The 27037-nt window shown below is 40.0% G+C and overlaps 1 protein-coding gene across 3 annotated transcripts in view; it reads left to right on the top strand.

The window, feature by feature from the left end:
• The window catches only part of SMAD9 (SMAD family member 9), a 76574-nt gene that overhangs the window by 22884 nt on the left and 26653 nt on the right, over positions 1-27037 (top strand). For all 3 annotated transcript variants that reach the window (XM_030309135.1, XM_030309145.1, XM_030309107.1), the window contains one exon: positions 24036-24698. In XM_030309135.1, coding sequence (XP_030164995.1) covers positions 24287-24698 — 412 coding nt within the window. In that variant the 5' untranslated portion in view covers positions 24036-24286. The remainder of the gene's footprint in view (positions 1-24035; positions 24699-27037) is intronic.

Genomic DNA, 27037 nt, shown 5'->3' with positions numbered 1-27037 from the left:
TTATGGTTGATGATCAGATAAAATTTAACCTTATCTATAATGTTTTAATTTTTGGAGGAGTAATAACTTGATGTGGACCGTATGTAATTAGAACTGTAAAGTGACTTGACTGATTTACGTATGACTAGAGGCAAAATGCAACTAGGTCTTGTTTTTGGTTTTGTTTTAGCAATTACTCTGGAACTGTAGAAAACCAGCTTGTAAAATCTGTACAGAGTGCTCTAAATCTGGTTTGTTTTGTTTTGTTTTGTTTGTTTCAAACTATGGCACAAGAGAGTACCGCAAGTGAAGTAAAAATGCAACTTAGACCACAAGTGAAGTAAAAATGCAACTTAGAATTAAAATTAAAAATTGAATATTACTCTACCACAGAACTTTAAAAACAAAATATTTAATAACATGAAAATATCATTCATTGAAATAGGAAGAATATAAGACATATCTATGAACTAATGCTATTTTAAAATATGTTTATTTATAAAAAAAGGTTTAAAAATCCACAACAATGTTAACGGGGATTATTATCTCTGTGTGGGTAGACAGTGATTATTTGAGCTGTCTTTTTTCATATTCAGGTGGTTTTTTTTTCGTGAACACAAATTATTTTTTTTTAATTTTTTTAATGTTTTTATTATTTTTGAGACAGAGAGAGAGACAGAGCATGAGCAGGGGAGGGGCAGAGAGAGAAGGAGACACAGAATCTGAAGCAGGCTCCAGGGTCTGAGCTGTCAGCACAGAGCCCGATGCGGGGCTCGAACTCACACACCACGAGATCATGACCTGAGCCAAAGTCAGACGCTCAACTGACTGAGCCACTCAGGCACCCCACATATTATTTTTTAAATCAAGGTGAGAAAACCCCCTTTCTATCCCAATGAAAGAAAGAAGGAAGGAAGGAAGGAAGGAAAGAAGGAAGGAAGGAAGGAAGGAAGGAAAGGCTGGACAGGGCAGAGAAGATCAGAGAAGATGGGAAATTCTTAGCGTTTGCAAACACGCTATAGGGAGTTCTGTACATCTTTTAAGTGAGAATGTTAGTCGAGATGTGTGTTAGAAACCTGGCGAGTTGGAGAAGAGGTTTGGGAGGGATGGAGGGAAGTGAGCAGGATGGAGAGGAAGAGATGGTTTTGAAATATGTTTAGAAAGTAAACAGTCCACAGGATTGGTAACAGGGTGGGTAGGACTGGAATGAGAGAATGAGGGAGAGGTTAATTTTCTCTTTTTTATATTTTTCAACTTAAAAACAAATCATTTCAGATCTATTTTGTAACTTCATTACTCTTTGATATAAACAGAACTGTGATTCTTCTCTTTCCGTGACAAAAACTCCTATCTGAGCCCTTTGGCTTTTGCTAAGGTGGTCTAAAGTAACACTAAATCACAAAGTTTCAAGCTGCCCAGGAAAATGCTATTTCTTTCAAGTGGAGTACAGAAACCAATATCCAAATCCTTCTATTATCTTCAGCAAAAACAACCGCACAGGGTAACATTTCCTAGGATAACTTAACAAAAATAAAGCACTAAATTTTCTTTCTTTATTGTTTTTTTTATAAATTAAAAAAAATTTAATGTCTATTTTTGAAAGAGGGAGAGAGACAGAGTATGAGTCGGGGAGGGGCAGAGAGAGAGGAAGATGCAGAATGTGAAGCAGGCTCCAGGCTCTGAACTGTCAGCACAGAGCCCGATGAGGGGCTCAAACTCACAAGCTGTGAGATTGTGACCTGAGCCAAAGTTGGTCACTCAGCTGACTGAGCCACGTAGGTACCTCCTTCCTCTGATTATTTAAATTCATGGTAAACACATCTTTCTCTGGAATTCTATTTCATTTTTATTCAACAATAATCGAAATCTAAATTTTTCAAGATCTCGTGACTATTGAACAGAATTATGATTGATGTTAAACCAGTGGTGATGTTGACACAGAGTGTGATTTTTACCCCCCAGGGGACACTTGACAATATCTGGTGACATTTTTAGGTTGTCACAACTTGCACGGGGTGTGCTACTGACATATAGTGGATAGAGGCCGGGGATGCTGCTAACCATCCTATAATAGACAGGACAGCCGCCACACAAATTGTTGTTAAAATCAAAGGGGAAAAAATGCCGTAGTGCTGAGATTGAGAAATCTGTGTTAGACCCTTTAAGAGATGCGGAGATTCATGGGACTTCCCATTTTAGTAAGGGATATATATCCAGAAAATTATGATACTGTTTACAGTAGAGGAATAGTTGATACATATATTGGATGTAGAGCATTGGGACTCATTGGACAAAGGATGACCTGGGAAACTGAGGAGGGCATGGATTTGAGGACTTCAGGTTGATGGAGCAGTAGAGGGATCTAGCTGGTTAATCTGGCCTAATGCCAACAAGTGCTGGCTGAAACTGACTGCAGGAGATGGGGTGGGTGGCAGCTAGGCAGTTTGGAGTCCCTCACTACCAGATCATGGAGAGAAAACAGGCAGCCATCATTGCCACGAATGTGAAAGAGAGATTGACATAAACAAAGCAATCATAAATCACAGCCAAGGAGGTTCATGGGGTAGTAAATGTATCAAGGGCTTAGAGCACTGCCATGTTTTTAATGGGTTGGCTCAAGATTTCCAGGGAGACTTCACGCAGAGGTGAAAAGGGACCACAGCCTCAGAGGAGGTGAAGTTCTCTGCTAGGACCTGAATCAGTGTGAGGCCACACGGGATAAGTGACATATGGGAAGTATAGTGCACCATGAACAGTTGTAGAGATCACATTCAGGTAGGGGATCAGGAGGGCTCTGTGGAGGGCACTGAACTTCAAAGAGGGGAGATTGAGGTCAGGAAGTTGAAAAGGCATGAATGAAGACACAGGGCCAGGGAGGGCTATAACAAATAATTAACTCTTAGATGCTCACTCAGTGTTCCATGTGTTGCTTGTAAGTTTATAACTTGTGTTTAGTGGATGCTTAAGAAATGCTTGTTCTTAATCTTTTTATTCATTGTTTTGAGGCCCTTCTGATTATAGATTAGAACCTTTTTTTTAATCTCTTTCTTTCTTTCTTTCTTTCTTTCTTTCTTTCTTTTTTCTTTCTTTCTTTTTTCTTCTTGAGTCAGAGAGAATGAGTGCCCACTCAACAAGTAGGGCAGAAGGAGACAGAAAGAGAGAATCTTAAGCAGGCTCTACACCCAGTACAGAGCCCCACACAGAGCACTGTGAGATCATGACCTGAAGTGGAATCAAGACTCAGATGCTTGACCAACTGAGCCACCCAGGCACCCCTCCCTGTTTTTGCTTTTTTTTTTTTTAAACCTTTTTTTAAAATGTTTATTTTTGAGAGAAAGAGTGTGTGTGTGAGTGCGGGAGAGGTAGAGAGAGAGGGGGACAGAGGATCCTAAGTGGGCTCTGTGCCGACAGCAGAGAACCTGATGCAGGGCTCAAAGTCACGAACCTCGAGATCATGACCTGACCTGAAATCAGATGCCCAACCAACTGAGCCACCCAGATGCCCCACCCCTCTTTTTCTTAATCTTTGATTAGACTTTGGTTCTTAAATTTTGTTCTGCTGAGAGATATCATTGTTAATTAATAAGAGGGAACATTTTATACATGTCCTCTGAGATTTTGTTTTAAATTGATTAAAACATTTCATGATATAATAGTTAATACTTTCAAAAGAATATGTGATATATGTGTATAAAAAAGAATATGTGGGGGCATCTGGGTGGCTCAGTCAAATGTCTGACTCTTGATTTCGGCTCAGGGTGACATCAGTCCCGAGTTGGGCTCTGTGCTAACAGCATGGAGCCTGCCTGGGTTCCTCTCTCTCCCTCTCTCTCTCTCTCTCTCCCTCTTTCCCTGTATCCCTCCCCAACTTGTGCATGTGCTCTCTCTCTCTCCTCTCTCTCTCTCAAAGTAAATAAACATTTAAAAAAATTACTAATAAGGACCCAATAAACTCAGTAAATAAATAAGTAAATTGCATTAATTATTTCTCCCTAAGGATTGAAAACTAGTCTAGGATATATACTGGGCTGTGAAATTGGCTAGATCTTGTGAAATGCAAATTTCAACTTTAAAAAATGATGGCTAAGTGTTTCTGAAGCGTATAATCCGTCTATTCCTACCAATTTTGGTTAATCACATTCTCATCAACACTTGTTATGTCAGACAAAATAAACCAAATGAAGATATATTAATTATTTTTAAATACGTTCTAATTTTACAATTAAAAATTTCTTACTGAATAAAATGCCAGACTTCTGGAAGGCTGGAGAACACTGAGTTATTCTGTATTCAGTTGAGAGCTTGCTTAGGGAGGTCTTCACATTTTCTTTGCTTAAATGTACATCTTCCTTGTTATTCTGTATGCTTTATTACTCAAGTGTGCAACTATTGATCTATCTCAGTTGTGGCTTGGCATTTGATTATTTTATAGTTAAGCATTACTGAGAAATTACTTGCTAAGTAAACCTGAAACTTACTGAGAAAATAGCTATGTTGTCCTCGATGTAGTATGACACATTTCATTCCAGAAACATTGAAATTTTTATGGACATTTGGTGATATCAATTTTAAAGCTCAAAGGTTTGGTTAAATGTATATAATCAGGCTGTTTGATGAAAAGTTTTGGTTGAATTTTTTTTAAATGTGGCCTTATAGACCCAGCCCTAAATCTTAGACTGATTTGTAAGAATTTTACTTAGCTCATTTTTGTAGGTCTTGTCACCATTTTTAAGGTGGAGACTGTCTTTCCTGATATTTTCTTTACACTTACTAAGGTAGTGCTTCTGTATGCTGGTGTATCCCCTCCTGGCTTCTGCTGTGTTTCATGAATCCATAGCATGTAAAAATCCACTTGTTAGTCTGGATATAGTGACTAAACTACATAGGAAGAATTTTTGTTCTGCACAATGATTAACTTCATTGTTCATGGCTATCCTCTTGGTTAATGGGTGATCAAACATAACCTTGCAAGGCACTTTTCTTATGCCTGTCTGACGTAGGTGGCTCCAGCTTCCCTCCAGCTTCATCTTTCAAGTCAGTGGTACAATCAAGCCTGGTCACCCAATAATGCTATTCTGTATATATTTCAACAAAATTGTCATCATCATGGACAAAAATTTTTCCAGCATGATCTTGCACTTTGTCATTCTTTTGGATGTTTTTCTGGCTTGAGCATATACGGAGCTCATTACAATGGACAAGCTCACGTTTACTCCGGCACAGGTTCAGTTTTTTGTTTTTTTAGATTCTGGAATTCTTTCTCAGCAGTAGGAATCCACGCTGTACATCTAAAGAGCACTTGCTTGCACAATGGGAGAGTAGCAGTGAGCAGATGTGACGCAGTGTAGAAGGAGTTGATGAATTTACCCTCAGAAATACTAGGACTCTAGTAAGTATCATGTCCTCAGTTATACCTGTCTGCATTTGAAGACTGGAGAAAATATAACAAATTGGAGCAGCTCAAGTTCATGCACAGAAGTCCATCCAGTTCAGGTCTAGGGAACAGGGGAACAGTCCTTTGGGTGTCAGTGACAGATTGTGGGTCTCCCCAGACCTGTACAATGAAGAAAACACATTGCTTCTGGGCTGGGCCAGGCCAGAGTTTTAGACTCTCTGTGATGAAATTACTGTTGTCACCTATGTTTAAAATAAAGATAAAATAAAACAAAACAAAACAATACGCTCCCATAAACCATTTAGTAAAGTCAAAGCTAGCCCAGCAGGTATCCTTTATTACATTTTGAAGACTAAATATTTTGAAGCAGTTTAATGGCATTGTGTCCTGACTTAAAATTCTTTTAATTCCTTGAGTAATGAAGATGTTTGACCGGGGAAGCTACTGTAGCACACAGCACAGCACCCAGTAGCATGGTGGAGACTGAATCTAAAAATTTTGAGAATTACCTCAGGATGACTTCCCAAAAGGTATTTTTAAGGGCTTTTTAGAAATAATTCCTACTTTTTGTAGTGCACCTGAACACAAGGAAGGGTAGTAGCATGTTTTTGCTGGTAGCAGGTATGTGACCATTCATTCTTCTGTAGATTTGTATTTCTCAGAGGACCAAAGCGAGAAAGAAGTAAAAGGCCATTTATTGTGTTTACCCTAATTATAAGCTGGAGTTATGGAAGTTAATTAAAAGCATTTTTTTGAGGGGTTCCTGGGTGTCTCAGTCGGTTGAGCGTCCGACTTCGGCTCAGGTCATGATCTCACAGTCTGTGGGTTCGAGCCCCGCATCGGGCTCTGTGCTGATGGCTCAGAGCCTGGAGCCTGCTTCCGATTCTGTGTCTCCCTCTCTCTCTGCCCCTTCCCTGCTCATGCTCTGTCTCTCTCTGTCTCAAAAATAAATAAAAACATTAAGAAAAAAAAAATTTTTTTTGAGGGGGCTCCTGGGTGGCTCAGTCGGTTAAGCATCTGACTTTGTCTCAGGTCATGATCTCACGGTTCATTAGTTCGAGCCCTGCATCAGGTTCTGTGCTGACAGCTCAGAACCTGCTTAGGATCCTCTCTCTCTCCCTCTCTCTCTCTCTTTCTCTCTCTTCCCCCCCACCCACTCATGCTCTCTCTGTCTCTTTCAAACATTAAAAATTTTTTTTCATGTGCCTCATTATACATTACTTGTGCGTTGACATATGAGACGTTCTGAATGAAAAAATAGGGAAAGTTGTGAAAAGCCATGTTTCTGTCCTCTGTGTAATATGGTTGTGATGTAGTGTCCCTACTGTGCCACCAGATCACATTTCCCATATTTGGGCTGAACTACATTTATCGAGAGAAAGAGGGAGGGAAGGAGGGAGGCAGTGGTGGATGGAGGAGGGGGTATGAAGAAAGAGAGAGGGAGGGTGGGGAGAGAGAATATGAGAATGAAAGTTTGTATTTGTTGAAGGGAAGCTTGTTTTTGTTGTTCCCAAACACTACTCAGGGTTTAAAAAAAATGACATCCAAGCTGTCCTGAGGTGACTTTACAACAATGGGAAGGTGGGAATATACCTCATTACCTACAAAACCAATTTTAAAACACGTGAGTTTTTTTGTTTTGTTTTGTTTTGTTTTTTAAGGGAAAATATCCCTTTCCCAAAATTCAGCTAAGCTGTTCTACATGGTTATCATCTGATATTTAGAATTGTCATTGGTTTTCTGAAAGACATGCTGGGAACATTTTTAAAAAGTGGCTTATTGACTACATCAGTAAGATAATGTATTGCTTACAAAAAGGCTGGAACAGTTATAAAATTCTTAAAAGTTTTAAGGTTTGGTGTTTTGAAGGGTAAACTGATTTGTTCTGCAGTTTGTTAACAAGGGTATTCATTATTGCCCAACAAAAACATTTAGATAAGATGGGCAGAATATATTTTTTTAAATGTTTATTTATTTTGAGAGAGAGAGAGCATGGGGAGAGGGGCAGAGAGAGGGAGAGAGAGAATCCAAGCAGGCTCCGCACTGTTAGTGGAGAGCCCAACGTGGTGCTCGATCTCACAAACCATGAGATCATGACCTGAGCCAAACTCAAGAGCTGGATGCTTAACTGACTGAGCCACTCAGGCACCCCTTACGTTGTTTTAAATTAGAATTGAATTTTAGAAGTAGGAAGGTAAAATGAATTCTCTTAATTAAACTAAAGAGTCTAGATTGTTTCTGACCAAAGAATCAGATACCTTTAGGAGTAAACTTTGTGAAGTTTAGCACTTAACTGGGAACTGCAACATAAAGAACTTGGTAAATACTTACGAAATGGAAGGATATTTATTCCTGAAAAAGCTGCATACGATCAGACTTTTGTAAATTGAATAATACTTTTACATTTATCATAACTCATTTTGTAGGACGAATAGTCTGTCTCAAATTTATATTTGTGGTAATCCCAGATTTTCATGGGTCAAGATTGCTTGGAGTAAGGACACCTTTAAGATGCCTTGTGTTGCTTAAGATCTGGTTTATTCTTTCTGAGGTTGCTAAGGTACAGAAAAGTTTAATTTTTTTTTTAAAGGGCAGCAGTTATTTGCCAGTTTATAAACAATTCAGTAAAAATAGATTTAAGGATCTTCAATTTGTAATTGATAAGTCATGCATGCTGAAATAGTTGGCTGTGATCCTTACTCTCTTTGAGAATGCAGAGTGTTTTATAAACACATTAAGAGTTACAAATATATCCGGGCGCCTGGGTGGCTCCGTCAGTTAAGCTTCTGACTTTGGCTCAGCTTATGATCTCATGGCTCATGGGTTCGAGCCCCACATCCGGCTCTGTGCTGATAGCTCAGAGCCTGAAGCCTGCTTCAGATGCTGTCTCCCTCTCTCTATGCCCCTCCCCTGCTCATTCCCTCTCTCTCTGTCTCTCAAAAATAATTAAACATTAAAAAAAATTTTTTTAAGTTACAAATATAGAGAGAAGAAAGAATTGTGCTGTCAGTAATATGACAGTATACATTTGTGCCTAGTGAAATTTCAATCAAAGCACTCTAATGCAAATAATAAACCATGCTAGAATTAGGTATAAATTGAGAATAGGCTCTAAGTAACACATAGTCTATCTTTTTGCAACCTGTTTGGGTCCCACTGTGAGTAAAGGCCTACTTTGTTTTTATAATCCTGGCTCTCTGCTGAATTCTGGGTATGCAGTTAAAGTTTTAGGACAAGTGAGAGCTCTTCATGAATGAAACAGCTCATTCCTGTGTGTAAGATTGTTGCTACCTACTGGCTAACTAGGAATGCAAGACTTATCTTGGGAGCGAAGGGAACTTGGAACCACATTTTAGAGTGATGGCAGACCACTTTCAGAACAGATGTGGGAAATCCAGTCTTCCAATAGTTTTAACAAGAGATGAACCAAGATATGTGAGTACTATTAGTACTCAGAGAGACTAATTATATGTACTTCTTCAAAATGTGTTGAGAGGGGGCCCTGAGTGGCTCAGTCAGTTAAGTGTCCAACTTTTGATTTGGTCTCAGGCTGTGATCTCACAGTTTGTGAGTTTGAGCCCCGCATTGGGTACTGCGCTGACAGCACGGAGCCTATTTGGGATTCTGTCTCTCCCTCTCTCTCTGTCCTTACCCTGCACTCTCTAAATAAATAAATAAATAAATAAATAAATAAATAGCATTTAAAAAAAAACAAAAAAATGAGTTGAGGAAGGGTGGGGAAAATAATCTTAATTAACATTCAAGCATGAAAAATCAGTGCTTGCAATAAGTGGGCAAAATCCTTTCCACTTTTCTAGAGTGCACTTACCAGTTTTCTATTGGGGTCTTTCTGACTCTGGAGGTAATTTTCAGTTTATACAAAAAAAGTACAGAAGTAACATGTCTTTCCCTGTTCTCTCCAGGCACCATTAGTTCTTTCCCGAAAACAATGAATGTTGTCAGTTTCATGTGCAGCCTTTCAGAGTAATGAAAGTATTTATCTCTGGCCCCTTCCTCTAAGCTATCATATTAAAGTGTTTAAAAGACAATCAAGTTAATCACATTTTTTTGTATGGAACACAAATACTGTGTATCACCATCAGAATTTCTTCTGTCTTTCCTAACTTCTGAGGGCTGAGTGCATGTACGTGACAAAAAAAAACATTTAGAGGTGTTATTTTTTTTCCCCGCCTAAGGGCACTGCCTACTTTAATAGGAACGTGCCCAACTTATATTTTGAGAGTTTATTGTAGTGATATTTTTGTGCCTCTTAGGGATAAGCGCCCAAGCACCGGCTTGGCTGTCCTGCTTCTTTTTCCAGCTCTGGTCATTTCCTCTTGTCATTAAGGGGAAAGAGCCCAGTGGTGGAGGAGCCAGGTTTTTGGACTTAGAAGGGAGCAATGTTCATTTTCCAAGAGTATATGTAGTTTTTCCTGAGGTTCCTCAGAGTGGGACCTTCCAAGGGTTTTGTTGTCAATCATGCTGTATGGGAGTTTGCCTTTTGTTTTTTATCCCGTAATTCAGAACACGCTCCTGCCTTCCCACCCTCTCCCTACTTCCTGTCTTTTCCTTGCTTCTCAAATCTCTCACCCCTGCCCCTCCAGTCGTACTCAGACTTCATCAAGACATCAGATCTTTTGGAGGGAATACTCTCATTCTTGCTGTGACCAGATGGGCAGGCCTGCACTACCCTCTTTCTCTCCTCTTTCCGTTCGTAAGCTGTTCCACTTCCTATCTTTTGCAACATGAATGTTCTCTTTGTACTGATTAATTCTTCTTAATCTGTAATATGCTCTTCAGAAGCCCCTTCTTAAAACAAAACAAAGCAACAAAACAGCAGTCCACTGATCCACCTTCCTCCACGGCTACCGCCCCTGTGAGGGCTCCCACAGTCCGTGAGGGCTCCCACAGTCTCTCACATGAACTTTACAGCATCTTCTAGTTGGTTTCCCTGCTTTCTCTCCTCTCTGATTTATTCTCCATACAAGCTGTTGTGATCATTGAAAAATGCATGAGGTCACTAAACTTAATTGTTTTTTAAATCCATTCAAAGGCTTCCCTTTGCACTTAAAATAAAACCAGTTTTCCATATGTTGCTCTCAAGGTCCAGCACAGCTGTCTCCAGTCCTCACCTCCAGCCTCACCTCTAGCTGTGTACCTCCTTGCCCACTCCTCCTTGGCCACACAGGCTTCCCTTCAGTTTCCCAAGGGCACCAAGTTCTCCCCGTGGCTATGCCACCCTCTTAGAGCTTTTGCCTGGAGTTCTCATCCCACAGCTTGTGGACAGGCTGGCACTCCCTCTTCCTCTCAGTTTAATTGTTACATCCTCAGTGAAGTCTTCCCCAGTAGGTCCAAGGAGATCTCTTGCCCCTGCTTTTCTCTGTCTCAACACTAGAAACTAGTGTTTCCTAGTTTCAACACTAGGAAACACTATGCATTTCCTGCATAGTACTTTATGGTTTGTTAACATTTGCTTTAATATTCAGAGAAGATTCTAAGCTCTGTGAAGGCAAGGACCATGTGTGCTTTATTCACCACTAGGCAGTGCCTGGCACAAAGTAAGCACTGATGGTAGGTATTTTTGTTGAAATACACAGATGATTGACTGCTGAGTAACAAATGAAGCTTGGTTCTGATTTATCCTTCAGGTACAGAAATCATTCCTTTACAACAGAAAGCCAGTCCTTCACTTGAACTGGGTGTCCCTTAGAATCACAATATTTTGGAGATTGAAGAGACCTCGGATGACTTTTATCCTGCCTTCCTATCATGCATGTCCCTTCTCTCATCATCCTCCATTTCAGTACAGAGTTCAGACTCAGCTTTGGGTTCGTGTCCTCTCTTGTTCCCAGTCTCGGCATGGCCGGGGAGACACCTATTGTTGCTTTCCTCCTATCTCCTTTGGGTACCACTGCTTCCTACGTGTGTGATCTTGAAGAAGTTACTTAATTTTGATGTGCTTCAGTTTTCTCAAATATAAAGTGCAGTTATAATAACCACGCACGCCTGTGCAGTGATTCAGGGAAGAAATGCATGTGAAAACTTACCACCATAATACTCAGTACATGTTAGCCATAAGCCTTTCTTACTTCCGCTTTGTTTTTATTATTTCCATGAACGCTAGTCTTTTAAAAAATTATTGCAGTAATCATAAAATTTATGCAGTATCATAAAATTTACCCTATTAACCATTTTTAAGTGAACAATTTGGAGGTATCAAATACATTCATAATGTACATCGTTGTAATGTTCATATTGCTGTGCAACCATCACCATTATTCACCTCTGTAACTCTTTTCATTTTGTAAAATTAAAATTTCTATACACATTAAAATAACTTGCCACCTCTCCCCACTGTCCCCCCCCCCCCCAGCCTCTGGCAACCACTATTCAAATAAATGGATTCATATAATATTTGCCCTTTTGTGTGTGACTTACTTCATTCTGCATATTGTCTTTGAGATTCATTTATCTTATAGCATGTCTTAGAATTATTTCTATTTATTTATTTATTTAGAGGAAATGAGCAGGGGAAGGGCAGAGGGAGGGGGGGGAGAGAGAGAGAGAATCATAAACAGGCTCCATGCCCAGTGGGGAGCCCGATGACTGTGAGATCATGACCTGATCGAACATCTCATGACTGTGAGATCATGACCTGATCGAAAATCAAGAGTTGGGTGCTTAACCGACTGAGCTACTCAGGTTCCCCAATTTCTTTCCTTTTAAAGGTTGGGTAACATTTCATTATGTGCAATGGAATAGTATTTATGTATCCATTTTTCTGTTAATGGACATTTGGGTTGTTTCCATCTTTTGGTTTTTGTGAATAATGCTGCTGTGAACATTGGTTTACAATTATCTGTTCAAATATCTGATTTCCATTAAAAAAAATTTTTTTTAACGTTTATTTATTTTTGAGACAGAGCACGAATGGGGGAGGGTCAGAGAGAGGGAGACACAGAATCTGAAACAGGCTCCAGGCTCTGAGCTATCAGCACAGAGCCCGACGCGAGGCTCGAACTCACGGACCCGGACCGCGAGATCGTGACCTGAGCCGAAGTCGGACGCTTAACTGACGGAGCCACCCAGGCGCCCCATGATTTCCATTTTTTTGAAGTATATATCCAGAAATGGACTTGCTGGATCATATGATAATTCTACTTAAAAGTTTTTGAGGGGTACCTGGGTGGCTCCATCGGTTAAGCATCTGACTTTGGCTCAGGTCATGATCTCAACGGTTCATGAGTTTGAGCCCACATTGAGCTCTTGCTGTCAGAATGGAGCCTGCTTCGGATCCTCTGTCTCCCTCTCTCTCTGCCCCTACCCCGCTCATTCTCTCTCTCTCTCTCTCAAAAATAAATAAACATTAAAAAACATTTAAAAAATAAATAAAATTTTTGAGAAATTGCTATACTGTTTTCCACAGTGGCTGTACCATTTTACATTCTCACCAGCAGTGCACAAGTGTTCTGAGTTCTCTGAATTATCTGCATTCTCAACACTATCTCTTCTTTCCTTTCTTTCTTTTTTTTTTAATAGTAGCTGTCCTAATGGACATGAGGTGGTATCTTATTGTAGTTATGGCTTGCATTTCCCTAATGATTAGTGATGTTGAACATCTTTTAATGTGCTTATTGGGCATGTATATATTCTTTAGAGAAATGTATGTTCAAGTCTTTTGTCCATTTTTTAATCAGGTTGTTTGGATTTCTGTTGAGTTTTATATATTCTGGATATTAATCCCTTATCAGGCATATGATTTCCAAATATTTTCTCTCATTCTATGGGTTGCCTTTTTATTCTGTTGATAGTGTCTTTTGATGTACAACATTTTTAAATTTTCGTGAAGGATAGTTTGTGTATTTTTTTTTCATTGTTTGCCTGTGCCTTGGTGTCATGTCCAAGAAATCATTGCCAAATCCAGTGTCCTGCAGTTTTTTGCCCTATGTTTTCTTCTAAAAGTTGCTAATGGTTTTAGGTCTTACATTTAAGTCTTGATCCATTTCATGTTGATTTCTGAATGTAGTCTTAGATAAAGGTCCAACTTCCTTCTTTTGCATGTGGATATTCAATTTTCCCAGCACCATTTATTTGTAAGGTTGTCCTTTCCCATTGAATGGTCTTGGCATCTTTGTCAAAAATTATTTGACCATATATGCAAGGATGTATTCCTGGACTCTCCATTCTATTCCATTGGCCAGTATGTCTGTCTTTGTGCCTGTACCACAATGTCTTGGCTTGAGTAGCTCTGTAGTAAATTTTGAAATCAGGAAGGGTGAGGCCTCCAGCTTTGTTCTTTTTCAAGATTATTCTGGCTATCCAAGAGATAGCCTTGAGATTCTTATCCTTGAGATTCAGTATGAATTCTAGGATGAGTTTTCTATTTCTACAAACAACTTCTTTGGGATTTTGGTCAGGATTGCATTGAGTCTGTGGTCGTTCTGTCCATTATTGAAACTGGGTGGGGGGGTGGGTATTAATGTCTCCAAGTGTTACTGTGGCACTCTCTCATTCTCTCTTCAATTCTATCAGGTTTTGCTTCATAATTTTGCTGGTCTGCCTTTATAGGTATAAATGATTATACTTGTTACATGTTCTTGCCATATTGAGCTTTTTTTTTTTTTTTAATTTAGGTTTATTTATTTATTTTGAAAGAGGAGTGAGCAGGGGAGGGGCAGAGGGAGAGAGAGAGAATCCCAAGCAGGCTTTGTGCTGTCAGCCTGACATGGAGCTTGAATTTACAAACCATGAGATCATGACCTGAGCCAAAACCAAGAGTCACACACTTAATTGACTAAACCACCCAGGCACCCCTGTATTGAGCTTTTTATTAATTATATAAAGTTCTTGTTTATCTTTTATAAACTTTTTTGGTTAAAGTCTACTTAGTCTGATATTAGTACAGTTATTCCCATTCTCTTTTGGTTGCTGTTTCCATGAAATAGCTTTTATCATCTTTTCATTTTCAGTCTATTTGTGTCTTCGGATCCAAAGTGATTTGAGTCTTTTTTTAGACAAAATATAGTTGGATCGTGTTTATTCTCTGTTCTTCTGCCAATCTCTATCTTTTGGTTGGAGAGTTTAATCCATTTACAGTTAAAGTAATGATAATGAGAGACTTCTGCCATTTTGCTATTTGTTTTCTATATGCCTGATAGCTTTGTTTGGTCCCTCATTTCCTGCACTACTTCTTTTGTGTTAAGTTTTTTATGTCAAGTGAAACATTTAAATTCCTGTCTCATTTCCTTTTGTGTATATTCCTTAGCTGTTTTATTTTTGGTTATCATTGGAATTATTTTAAACATCTTGAAGTTATAACACTCCAATTTGAATTTATGCCAGGCTAACTTCGATAACGTATAAAACTGCTTTTTCACTGCTCCAGCCCCATCCCTTTCAGTTGTTGATGTCACAGAATTGCATCTTTATACATTGTATGCCTCAAAACATAAACTATAATAATTATTTTAAATTCATCAGTCTATCTTTTTTTAAAGATTTTATTTTGTTTTTTAAGTAATCTCCACACCCAACATAGGGCTCAAACTCATAACCCTGAGATCAAGACGCACATGCTCTACTGACTGAGCCACTCAGGCTCTCCTAAATGCATCAGCCTCTTAAGTTATATAGAAAACAACATAAAGAGTTGCAAACCAGAGTTACAATAGTACTAGCTTTTAGACTAATAATTTTTAAAAAAATACGTTAATCTCTTAAATCCTGTAGAAAACAAAAAGTGGATTGCAAACCTTTATCATAGAAATTCTAGCTTTTATAATTGCCTGTGTGTTTACCTTTATTTAGGTCTTTATTTCTTCATACAACTTCAAGTTAGTGTCTAGTGTCCTTCGTTTCACACTGCAAGAATCCTTTGATCATTTTGTTTACTTCCAGGACACATCTAGTGGTAATGAACTCCCTTAGCAAACCTTTATCATAGAAATTCTAGCTTTTATAATTGCCTGTGTGTTTACCTTTATTTAGGTCTTTATTTCTTCATACAACTTCAAGTTAGTGTCTAGTGTCCTTCGTTTCACACTGCAAGAATCCTTTGATCATTTCGTTTACTTCCAGGACACATCTAGTGGTAATGAAATCCCTTAGCTTTTTGTATATTGGAAATGTCTTAATTCCTCCCTCGCCCTTGAAGGACAGGTTTTCCTGATATAGGATGCTTGGTTAATAGTTTTTACCTTTGAGTGCTTTGAATATGAGTGGCCCACTTTGTAACCCTCTAATGAATTTTTCATTTCTGTTTTAAAGTGAATGGGTCATACTTGTCCATTTCTCTGTATGCCTCTGATTTATTGTTGAAACCCAAACATCTCAATCTGATAATGTGGCAAATCTGGAAATCAGATTCTCTCCCTTTGCCAGGAGAATGCTGGATTTTGTTATTGCTTTTGGGCTGTTTTTGTTTTGTTGTGTTTTGTTTTAATGTTGTAGGCTGTTTCTGTGCCAAGGATCAGCCTGAGGTGTAAACTCAAGGTCTTCTCAAGTCTTCTCTGAGCCTGCTCCTTTCCCTAGATATGCATAGTCACTTTCTAATTTTCCCCACGTATGCAATTGCTTTTGAATGTCCTAGTCTTTAATGTCTAGCTCCCACAAGGATAAAAAGAGAAAAATAAAAGGGATGGGGGAAGGGTACTGGCCCTATTGAAACACCCTTGGAGTCACTTTAGCCAGAGGAGGAAAGACCTGAAACACTGGGGAGAGTGCAACTACAGTGGCTACCCTCCCATTGACACCTCAGTGATCAGAAACAACAATTGGTGCTCAGAGCACAGATCCCTGATGTTTGGAGGACAGGGTCCTTTTCGTCTTCCCTGGATCCTGGCGAAGTGATTGCAAGGTGCTGCAGGGACACATGCATAGCTGCCTGCCAAGGGGTAGGGGATAAGTGGCTGCTAATGGGCTAAGAACTGAAATTGACCAAAACTAGCCACGTTTACCATCTAAGCATTCAACTGACTCTAGAGTTCCAGCCTAGTTACATTATACAGATCCTGCCAGTGCAATCATTGTCTAGATGGAGAGACAGATTTCTGGTGCTTCATACTCCACCATCTTTCCAGAATCTTCTAACCCTAGTCTTTCTTAAGACTCTCCTTTGTTTTAGTCAGTTAGAATAATCAGTAATTCTCTTTATCTCTTCAGCTTCTCCCCCTTCTCTTACTTCTTTCCCCTTCTTTTCCAGTTTCTTCTAATTCATTGCTTTTTTTTTTTTGTAAGTGTTCAGAGGTCAGAGATTCTTTTAATAATTTGAAGAAAAATACCTATGGACTGTCTTCCTAGAAAAATCCATATATGCAGTCACCCAAAATGAGCAGACAGTTCAGATGTCTAATAGATGACCTGAAATCCCACCATGGCCCTCTTGAGTAGAGCCTCTGTTATAAAGATGCATCTCTGTCATCTTCCTGTGGCACTGTGGTCAGAAGACACTCTACCCTGCAACAAGACGCTCACTGGCAAACTATGAACAGGAACTGCCCTTTCACAGATTTGTAGGGAAGCTCTGAGTACAGTTAGAAAAGCGTCTTTCCCAGAGTATGAAATTATGATACCATTTCCATGTTTACACAACTGACATGTTTATCCAGTGACACTAAACTGGTACATGTATGGGGTAGTTATTTATCCCTTACAATGCAAACTTGTAATTACCACTCATTTGAAACACATAGGGATGACAGACTAGTTTAAGTGAAATACACATTGCGCATGTGTGTGTGTGTGTGTGTGTGTGTGTGTGTGTGTGTGTGTGTGTGTGTTTTAAGCTTGGTTTCTCTCCAAGTGTATGTAGTAATAAGACATGATATATATGTGCCAATAGGGGTAATAATAGCCAACTATTTTCTAGGTAGACATTTTTTTGGATCTGTTTTTAACTTTAAGACACTTGTTATTGCCATATTAATTACTGGTATACAAAAGTGCTATAAAAATAGGGATACTGTAGGGATACTATGGATTAGAGGGTCAAAATTGATAAGGTTGAAAATTTAAAAAACAAAAATAATGAAACAATTATGTCTCAACGTGGTGAGTGTTTCTGGAGTGGGCCCTTGCAGAATGGGCAAATGCTATCTGATCCCCTAGGCTGGCTGGCATACAGCGTGGTTGGTGATGTTGACTTTTCTTGGACACACTGACAAGGAAGCAGTGCCCCTGGAGGGTTGCTCAGAAGTTCTGTGTGTGCAATGCTTTGGCATGCTCCAGGGCAGATAGCCAACATATTCATCATAAATGATATTTTTTAAATTTTGTTCTCGTCAGGATTAAAATCACCAATTGAATCTTCCAAGGAGGACAGTAAGGAAAAATAATCTTGAGTAACTGCTAACAGGAGTTTGATTTAAACCAACAACTTAAAAATGAAACGTTCCTATCTCCCAAACTTTTGTACAGCCTGACAAATTGGAATTTAGGGTGGAATTAGGTAGTTAAATCATAGTGTATATGCTTGTGGTCAGCTCTGCTCTTCTTTTAAGTGGTCCTGTTTATTTTAAAAACTTGAAAATGAGGGGTTTTTTTTGCTTACTCAGTTGAGGTTTATTGTAAAATTCAGATGCCCAAAAAAGAAAGTACTGTTTTGTGGGGCACCTGGGTGGCTCAGTCAGTTGAGTGTCTGACTTCGGCTCCGGTCATGATCTTGCAGAGTTCAAGCCGCACGTCGGGCTCTGTGCTGACGGCTCGGAGCCTGGAACCTGCTTTGGATTCTGTGTCTCCCTCTCTATCTGCCCCTCCCCCACTCATACTCTGTCTGTCTCTCAAAAATAAATAAACATTAAAAAAATTCTTTTTTTAATTAAAAAAAAAAGGAAATATTGTTTTGTGCTCTATGTGAAGTGGACCACTAGTGAGCCAGAGGAGGGATGAGCTGTGCTTTTGTCCTTCTGCCTACAGAAGGCAAGCTGTAATGGCCAGCAGATAACATTTGTGGAGGTCTGGGGTGATGAGGGCGTTGACTGAAGGCACTGCATGTAATGTCAAACACAGTAATACCAAGCATATGTTTTCTTTTTTTTTTTAATTTTTTTTAACGTTTTATTTATTTTTGAGAGAGGGAGAGACAGAGCATGAACAGGGGAGGGCCAGAGAGAGGGAGACACAGAATCTGAAACGGGCTCCAGGCTCTGAGCTGTCAGCACAGAGCCCGACGCGGGGCTCGAACTCACAGACCGCGAGATCATGACCTCAGCCGAAGTCGGCCGCTTAACCGACTGAGCCACCCAGGCGCCCCACAAGCATATGTTTTCACTCTGGTTCCTTCGTGGCAATAAAGACAATGCTAGAAAGAAACAAAAGTGTGGAGAGAAGAGTGGAAATCATGCTGTGTTGGTACATGACATTTGCTATAAAGAGGGTCAATTTGACAACAGTGGAAAAAATTGTTGTTTTGCTCTGCTCTATGCAATACAGCTTCATGAGTGAAGGCTTCGTTCTCAGGCTGTGCTACCCCAGGAGTAGACTAGGGTAGTAATGTTGTGTCGGCAGCAGCTGAAGAAGTCACACAGTCCCATGTGGCAGGTTACAGCCGACAGCCGTGGAGTCGTGGAACTATTGCCCAGGCAGAGCCTACGTTGAGGGTGAGCCCCCCTTGATCTGCAGACGAGGAAATGAGGGGGGCCAGAGAGACCACATGACTTGCCAAAGCTCACTTGGTTTGTGACAAGGCATAGACAGGTGTCTTAGGAAAGTGAGAATTTAACCACAAAAAGAATTACTAGAAAATTATCCTAATCTGCCAAGTTAGTTTGTTTTTTAACTGTGACCTACATCCTTCTTTATTTATTTATTTATTTATTTATTTATTTATTTATTTTTTTATGAAATTTATTGACAAATTGGTTTCCATACAACACCCAGTGCTCATCCCAAAAGGTGCCCTCTTCAATACCCATCACCCACCCTCCCCTCCCTCCCACCCCCCATCAACCCTCAGTTTGTTCTCAGTTTTTAACAGTCTCTTATGCTTTGGCTCTCTCCCACTCTAACCTCTTTTTTTTTTTTTTTTTTTTCCTTCCCCTTCCCCATGGGTTCCCGTTAAGTCTCTCAGGATCCACATAAGAGTGAAACCATATGGTATCTGTCTTTCTCTGTATGGCTTATTTCACTTAGCATTACACTCAACAGTTCCATCCACGTTGCTACAAAAGGCCATATTTCATTTTTTCTCATTGCCACGTAGTATTCCATTGTGTATATATACCACAATTTCTTTATCCATTCATCAGTTGATGGACATTTAGGCTCTTTCCATAATTTGGCTATTGTTGACAGTGCTGCTATGAACATTGGGGTACAAGTGCCCCTATGCATCAGTACTCCTGTATCCCTTGGATAAATTCCTAGCAGTGCTATTGCTGGGTCATAGGGTAGGTCTATTTTTAATTTTCTGAGGAACCTCCACACTGCTTTCCAGAGCGGCTGCACCAATTTGCATTCCCACCAACAGTGCAAGAGGGTTCCCGTTTCTCCACATCCTCTCCAGCATCTATAGTCTCCTGATTTGTTCATTTTGGCCACTCTGACTGGCGTGAGGTGATACCTGAGTGTGGTTTTGATTTGTATTTCCCTGATAAGGAGCGGCGCTGAGCATCTTTTCATGTGCCTGTTGGCCATCTGGATGTCTTCTTTAGAGAAGTGTCTATTCATGTTTTCTGCCCATTTCTTCACTGGGTTATTTGTTTTTCAGGTGTGGAGTTTGGTGAGCTCTTTATAGATTTTAGATACTAGCCCTTTGTCCGATATGTCATTTGCAAATATCTTTTCCCATTCCGTTGGTTGCCTTTTAGTTTTGTTGGTTGTTTCCTTTGCTGTGCAGAAGCTTTTTATCTTCATAAGGTCCCAGTAATTCACTTTTGCTTTTAATTCCCTTGCCTTTGGGGATGTGTCGAGTAAGAGATTGCTACGGCTGAGGTCAGAGAGGTCTTTTCCTGCTTTCTCCTCTAAGGTTCTGATGGTTTCCTGCCTCACATTTAGGTCCTTTATCCATTTTGAGTTTATTTTTGTAAATGGTGTGAGAAAGTGGTCTAGTTTCAACCTTCTGCATGTTGCTGTCCAGTTCTCCCAGCACCATTTGTTAAAGAGGCTGTCTTTTTTCCATTGGATGTTCTTTCCTGCTTTGTCAAAGATGAGTTGGCCATACGTTTGTGGGTCTAGTTCTGGGGTTTCTATTCTATTCCATTGGTCTGTGTGTCTGTTTTTGTGCCATGACCTACATCCTTCTAAGGGCAGCTCAGTAATCATCTCCAAAATCCTTCCAGAACCCCCAAAGTTGGGCCAGAGACTCCTCCCCCTGTACCGCCTGGCATCTCTCTTCCATAGCTCTTGTTAGATTTTGTGGAAATTGTCTGGTCAGGTTTTTGTTTATAAATACTTCACATACATTCATCTTTATAGACTATAAAGATGGCTTTATCCTTCTTTGTACTTTATAGGAATAGAGTAACTAACTATAGCAGTATTAACAACCCCCCTCCTATTTGTGAAACAGTGTTTTAATAACCTCCCTGAGAGTGCTCTGTTTTAATGATGATGATGGGCCTGGGCAGTGCTACTTGAGGAGGTCGTGCTCAGTTTGAGCAGATAGTCTAAGGGCATTTAAATTATCTGACAGTGGAAAGCTGTTCTGAGCCAGGTTGACACTACTAAACAAGCTTGCATGGGGGGAAGGGGGGGGGTGCACTATTGATGTCAGAGTGATGACCAGCTGGAGATAAACAAGGGGCCCTTTGTTCCTTTGGTGGCAAAGACTTTATATGAGTGAGAATGGAATGGCCTTAATGAACCTTCAATGGTTCCCCTGGACAAATAGGAACTGAGGCCTTAATGTTAGTGAGATTCCAAGTCTGATTCACTTTTTAAACTTGTTCTATTAAAAAAACGTATCAAAACAAAGAACAAGTGTAGAGAATATTATTTTGAACATCTGTGTACCCACCAGCCAGCTTTATTAAACCTTAACTTTTTGATATTTTCTATCCTCTTTCCTTCCCTGCCTGGAGGCTCCTATTACAAATTTAGTGCTAAATACTCTGAGATTCTAAATTTGACTTTTTGGGGCCTCCCTCAATGCAAGAGCCTCTGTGTAATGCGATGGGAGCTAGGTCTTAGAGCTATAAAGAGCCACTGTGAGACCATTATATAGATTCAGAATGTGGCAGTGAGATCAGACTGTAGAGCCAGGGTTCCTTGGACCTTAGGTTTCTGACTAGTCGGTGTTTCCCCAAGGGATGAGGAGGGATAGTGGCCCTGGCAAGTCACTTATCAAGGTGAACCTCAAACAGGCATGGCTTGAGGAACTCTATGGCTTAAAGGTAGTGCTTTTCAATCTTTTTTGATTGTAACCCACAATACCAAATGACATTACATTGTGCATTGCAAATCCCATTGTGACCCTCATGTCCATCTGTCACACAGAACATACACCTCTGAATGAAAGTTTTAGCGAAATAATACTCTTCCTTCGTTAGCTGCACTGCACTATAGTCTATTTTGTTGTTTTTACAAAAGCTGTTTTGTTCTAATAAGTTGATTTCAAGTGCCATTCGTAGATAGGAACACATAGTTTAAAACAACAATGAGCCCTGGTTTAGAGAACTGTTACTTGTCTGCTGGAACAAACGTTTTTTAAAGGGTATATTTAGTTTAACTCTGTGGAACATTTTATAGAAAGCTTTTATCAGTCACTGACCTAAACTTAAATATTTATTTCACAATTTACTAATAGAAATCCCATGTAAGACTAAGCAGAATTCAAAGCCTGTTGGGGGTTCAGATTATTCTGCATCATGTTACTTCTCTTTAAAGCTCCTAATCTTCTTCAACCATTGCTTTAAGGCAGCCTGTCTTGATTAAGTAAACAGAACTAGAACATAGTGACTTAACTATATTTCATGACCGTTAAGCCACAAAATCAACCTTTCTAAATAAAACCGGGTGTAAGTCAAACTTCCAAGTGAAAAAACCCAGCTAGCTATCAAGCCCTCAAGTCTCCTTTCCATCATCATTTACCTCTATACACTGCTAAATAAAGTCTATATACGGAATAAAATGATGCAGGTGTTGCTTTAATTTACTAAATTCATCAATTTTTGAGTAACCAGGCTGACATCCTCCTCACATGGGGCCCCTGATAATTACAATAGCAGGGGTTTATGTAACATCTTCATTGGGAGAAGTTTATATCATTGTGTTCAGAAAGGTGCAGCTTTCCCTCCAGGGAAGTGGAGGAGAAAATGATATTTAATTCATACTAAACAAGCAATTGTTGGAGATGTTGAGCTAGATTGATTCTTGAATACTGAGAGTTTGCTTGCTCCAAAACGTTACCAACAGACACTTTAAACGTTAATAAGGTAGCTGGTTTCTAAAATCTGGAGGAGGGAGAGGGTTTTGTTTAAGCCAACTATTTCACGGAGGAGGAAGTATAGTTCAACCTCAGGAAATTTAAATGGGAATGTTGAATAACTGGGAAAGAATGTCTCCTCTGGGTGCCAGGGCGAAGAAGAATTCAGCTGATTTTCAGGCAGAATAAGAAATGTGACAGCAGTACCTTTTTCTGTCCACATTTATGTACCATGACTATAAAAAACTTCTAAAAAAGCAGTTCCCAAACTTTTTGGTCTTATGACTTCTTTCTACTCTTAAGAATTATTGAGAACTCCAAAGGTTCTTTGTGTATGTGTCTTATATCTATCAAATATTTACCAATTTGAAATTAAGAGTGAGAAACTTAAAAATACTTAATTATTCATTAAAAGAGAATGATAAACCCATTATATATTAGCATAAACATTTTTATTTAAAAACTATATTTAAAAAGAATTATTGGAAAGAGTGTTATTGTTTTATATCTCTGCAAATCCCTTTAATGCCTGGTTAATAGATGACACTTGGAATCCTCTTACCTGTTTCTGCATATAATCTGTTGTGATATGTTTTTAAAGTTGAAATACATGAAGAAAAGTCTAGCACACACAGATATGTAGTTGGAAAAGAGAAAGCCTTGCAGCTCTCTGAAAGGAACTCTGGGACTCGCAGGAGTCCTTGGGTCACACTTTGGGAACCACTGTCCCTGTAAAGTCGTTTGGAAGAACATATACAAATGGTGAGGTTATTAGTGTCCTATTTTTTTTATTCCGTGTACGTATTCTTTCATCAGTGAAGATGGGTTACTTGCATAAACTGTAATTGAGAAAGGGAGAAGTGTGAGCACGTTGAGGAAAGATTACAGAGGCTCTCAAATCTAGGCAGAGGAGTTTATGCTTGGGAAACTAAGGAGCCACTGTAATTTCTGAAATAGGAAAATGACTCATTAAAACTTATATTTGGGATTTAATGGATTATTCGAATTGGAAGAGAGGAGCCACTTCAGAATCTGTTGCAGTAGTCTAGTCATGGTGAGGTGGGCTAGGCCTCAGATACTGGTGGAAATGGAGAGGAAGTTTCAAATTCTAGAAGACATTTTGAAGGCAGAATCACCGAGACTTGGGTCAGGGGATAATGGAGAAGGAAGAGCCAAAGATGACTAAGAGTTTTCAAGTCCAAAACATTTGAAGTGTATTTTCTTCCTTATATCCAACCTTTAATTTTTTTCTGAAAATTATCCTGATTAAGCTGATTGGAGTGTTTTTTTCTTGTTTTTCAGACTTGGCCAGCCTATTCTAGGACCTAGCAGAAAGTCAACACAGTTCCCAGCCTGAATCGGACAGTTACTTCCAGAAGAAAAGGAAGACCTATGACATCCCTGGAGAGTTTGTACCTGTGACATCCCTGCAGAGTTTGTACCTATGACATCCCTGGAGAGTTACTTGCTGCATACTTCCCTCAGGCCCTGCAGGCAATAAAGGGCTATCTGTCCAGGTCCTCTTTGCACTGGACACCTGCAGTTCACCTCTTATGCACTCCAGCACCCCCATCAGCTCCCTCTTCTCCTTCACCAGCCCGGCAGTGAAGAGACTGCTAGGCTGGAAGCAAGGAGATGAAGAGGAAAAGTGGGCAGAGAAGGCAGTAGACTCTTTAGTAAAGAAATTAAAGAAGAAGAAAGGAGCCATGGATGAGCTGGAGAGGGCCCTCAGCTGCCCGGGGCAGCCCAGCAAATGCGTTACAATTCCCAGGTCCCTGGATGGGCGGCTGCAGGTGTCCCACCGCAAGGGGTTGCCCCACGTCATTTACTGCCGAGTGTGGCGCTGGCCTGATCTCCAGTCTCACCACGAGTTGAAGCCGCTGGAGTGCTGTGAGTTCCCATTCGGATCCAAGCAGAAAGAGGTGTGCATTAACCCCTACCACTATCGCCGGGTGGAGACTCCAGGTGAGATTTTCTTCCTGATGTCATGGTTTATCTTTAAAGTTAAGGAGTCTTGTCCCACTTGAAGAGGAGTGATGGGGCATCAGCAAGACAAGCCCCGCCCCCCACCCCGCCTCACCAAAGGAAAAGGAAGGGGGGGGTTCAAATCCAAGGAAGTAATCCAAACTTTTGCAGTCAGAAAAATCTAGAAAGAAGGTGCTTCCAGTATACATAGAAGTTTTGTGAGATTTTGAAAAATGAATTTTTGTTTTGATGTATTTTGCAGTTGTCATCATGTTTTTCCAGTTCTTGGAGGTCTTTGAAGGTATTAATATGGCCTTGCTATGAACATGAACATCCTGGGGCACCCTGGTGTCTCAGTCAGTCAGTTAAGTGTCTGACTCTTGATTTTGGCTCAGGTTACAATTTCACGGTTCGTAAGATCGAGCCCCAAGTCAGGCTGTGCATTGGCAGTGTGGAGCCTGCTAGGGAATCTTTCTCTCTCTTTCTCTGCTTCACCTCTGTTCATTCACTCTCTCTCTCTCAAAATAAATAAACTTAAAAAAAAAAAAAAAAAGGAACATCCTCCTTTCTATCCTCTCTCCCTCAATGAAACCGAACTAAACTAAAGGAGGTTTTTGCTGCCACTTTCCCCAAGCTCAGGTGCATGGAAGTATCTCATATCTGGGTCTGAAAACAGCCAGTGGAAGAATTGCTAGAAATCCTTTTAGGACTGAAAGCAACAGGGGCTGGGAAAGATTCGCAGTTGTTCTTAAATATGGCTTCAATACTGTTCTAAAACTCTTCATGTACCCATATGTGTGTGTGGGGGGGTACATATATTTCACCCCCTTTATGAAGTCTGATGTTTGCCCTTGTCCTTCACACTGGCTGTAGCAGTTTGACTACACTTCTCTTTGGATAGAGTGTTCCTTTGGCTATAGGGCTGCAGTTTTCATAGGAGCTTCCTCTCCCTGACTGGCCACCTGTCTCATTCCGGGAGACCAGAGGGCTGGCACATGAGCTCTGCCAAGTGGCCCATGTCCATTAAAAGATGGGTGTGTCTAGGGGCACCTGGGTGGCTCAGTCGGTTGAGTGTCCAACTTAAGCTCAGGTTGTGATCTCACGGTTCATGAGTTCAAGCCCCAAGTTGGGCTCTCTGCTGTCAACATGGAGCCTGGAGCCTGCTTCACATCCTCTGTCCCCTTTTCTCTGCCTCTCGTCCCCTGTTGGTACTCTCTCTGTCTGTCTCTCTCTTTCAAAAATACATAAACAAAAAAAAAAAAAAAGAAAAAAGAGAGAGAGAGGTGGTTGTGTCTAAGTAGGCCTGGCGTTAACCTTACAGCGGTACTAGGAAGTGCCCAGCCTACAGTGGTTTGAGTTAGGCCACCTTTCAGGCTCCAAAATCTTGCCATCGTGTTGTATAACTATAGTCAGGGAAGTCACTGCCTGCGTGTGGATGCTTCTCACAGTTTCCTCATCCTGGGATTGAGTGAATCTCTGTAGAAGACTGTTGAGAAAGCCCTGTTTCACTAGATCATATAGGTCTTAGCTTTCTTCCCTTCTTTCCTTCCTCTCTCTCTGGGCTCTTTCTGTATACCAAAAAAAAAAAAAAAAAAAAAAAAAAAAAAGCCATTCAGGTCCAAGTTTATGACAATGACTTGATTCTTTTTTGCTTGTTTGTGTCAAAGATGTGAGTTACAGTAAGCACTCAAAGTATACCTGATGAAAAAAATGTTCATTAAGAAATCATTTCTCTCTTCCTGAGTAATGGAGTTGTAAAATGTACATTGCAAGAAGTTATCTGGCTCATTGTCTCTGGCTTTCCTTTTGAATACTAGAAAACCTAAGTTTAAAGCCTTATTTGGTGTTTTAGTTTATGTAAGGTTCTTTTAGAAATATTAATGCAAGGGGCGCTTGGGTGGCTTCGTAGGCTTGGTCAGTTAAGCATCGGACTTCAGCTCAGGTCATAATCTCATGGTGCTTGAGTTCAAGCCCTGTATAGGGCTTTCTGCTGACAGCTTGGAGCCTGGAGCCTGCTTTGGATTCTGTGTCTCCCTCTCTCTGTGCCCCTTCCCTGATCATGCTCTGTTTCTCTCAGTCTTTCAAAAATAAACATCAAAAAAAAAAAGAAATGTTAAATGTAAATATTTTTACATATGGCAGGTAGATTTCATATTATTATATTTTAGGTTTGACTTCCCAAAATGAAAGATGGGTAGATATAATATTAATTTTAAGGTAATATTTAAGCTACACAGGATTTTTTATTCCTAACTTTGATGTTTTTTATTAGAAAAAGCAGATTTTACATCTAGCTTTCTGGTCGTGTTTAAAGTAAATATTTTGAGAACAGTGAGGAT

Source organism: Lynx canadensis, chromosome A1 (assembly GCF_007474595.2).
Source record: "Lynx canadensis isolate LIC74 chromosome A1, mLynCan4.pri.v2, whole genome shotgun sequence".
NCBI classification, from domain to species: Eukaryota; Metazoa; Chordata; class Mammalia; order Carnivora; family Felidae; genus Lynx; species Lynx canadensis.
This window is presented reverse-complemented; position numbering and strand designations above follow the sequence as displayed.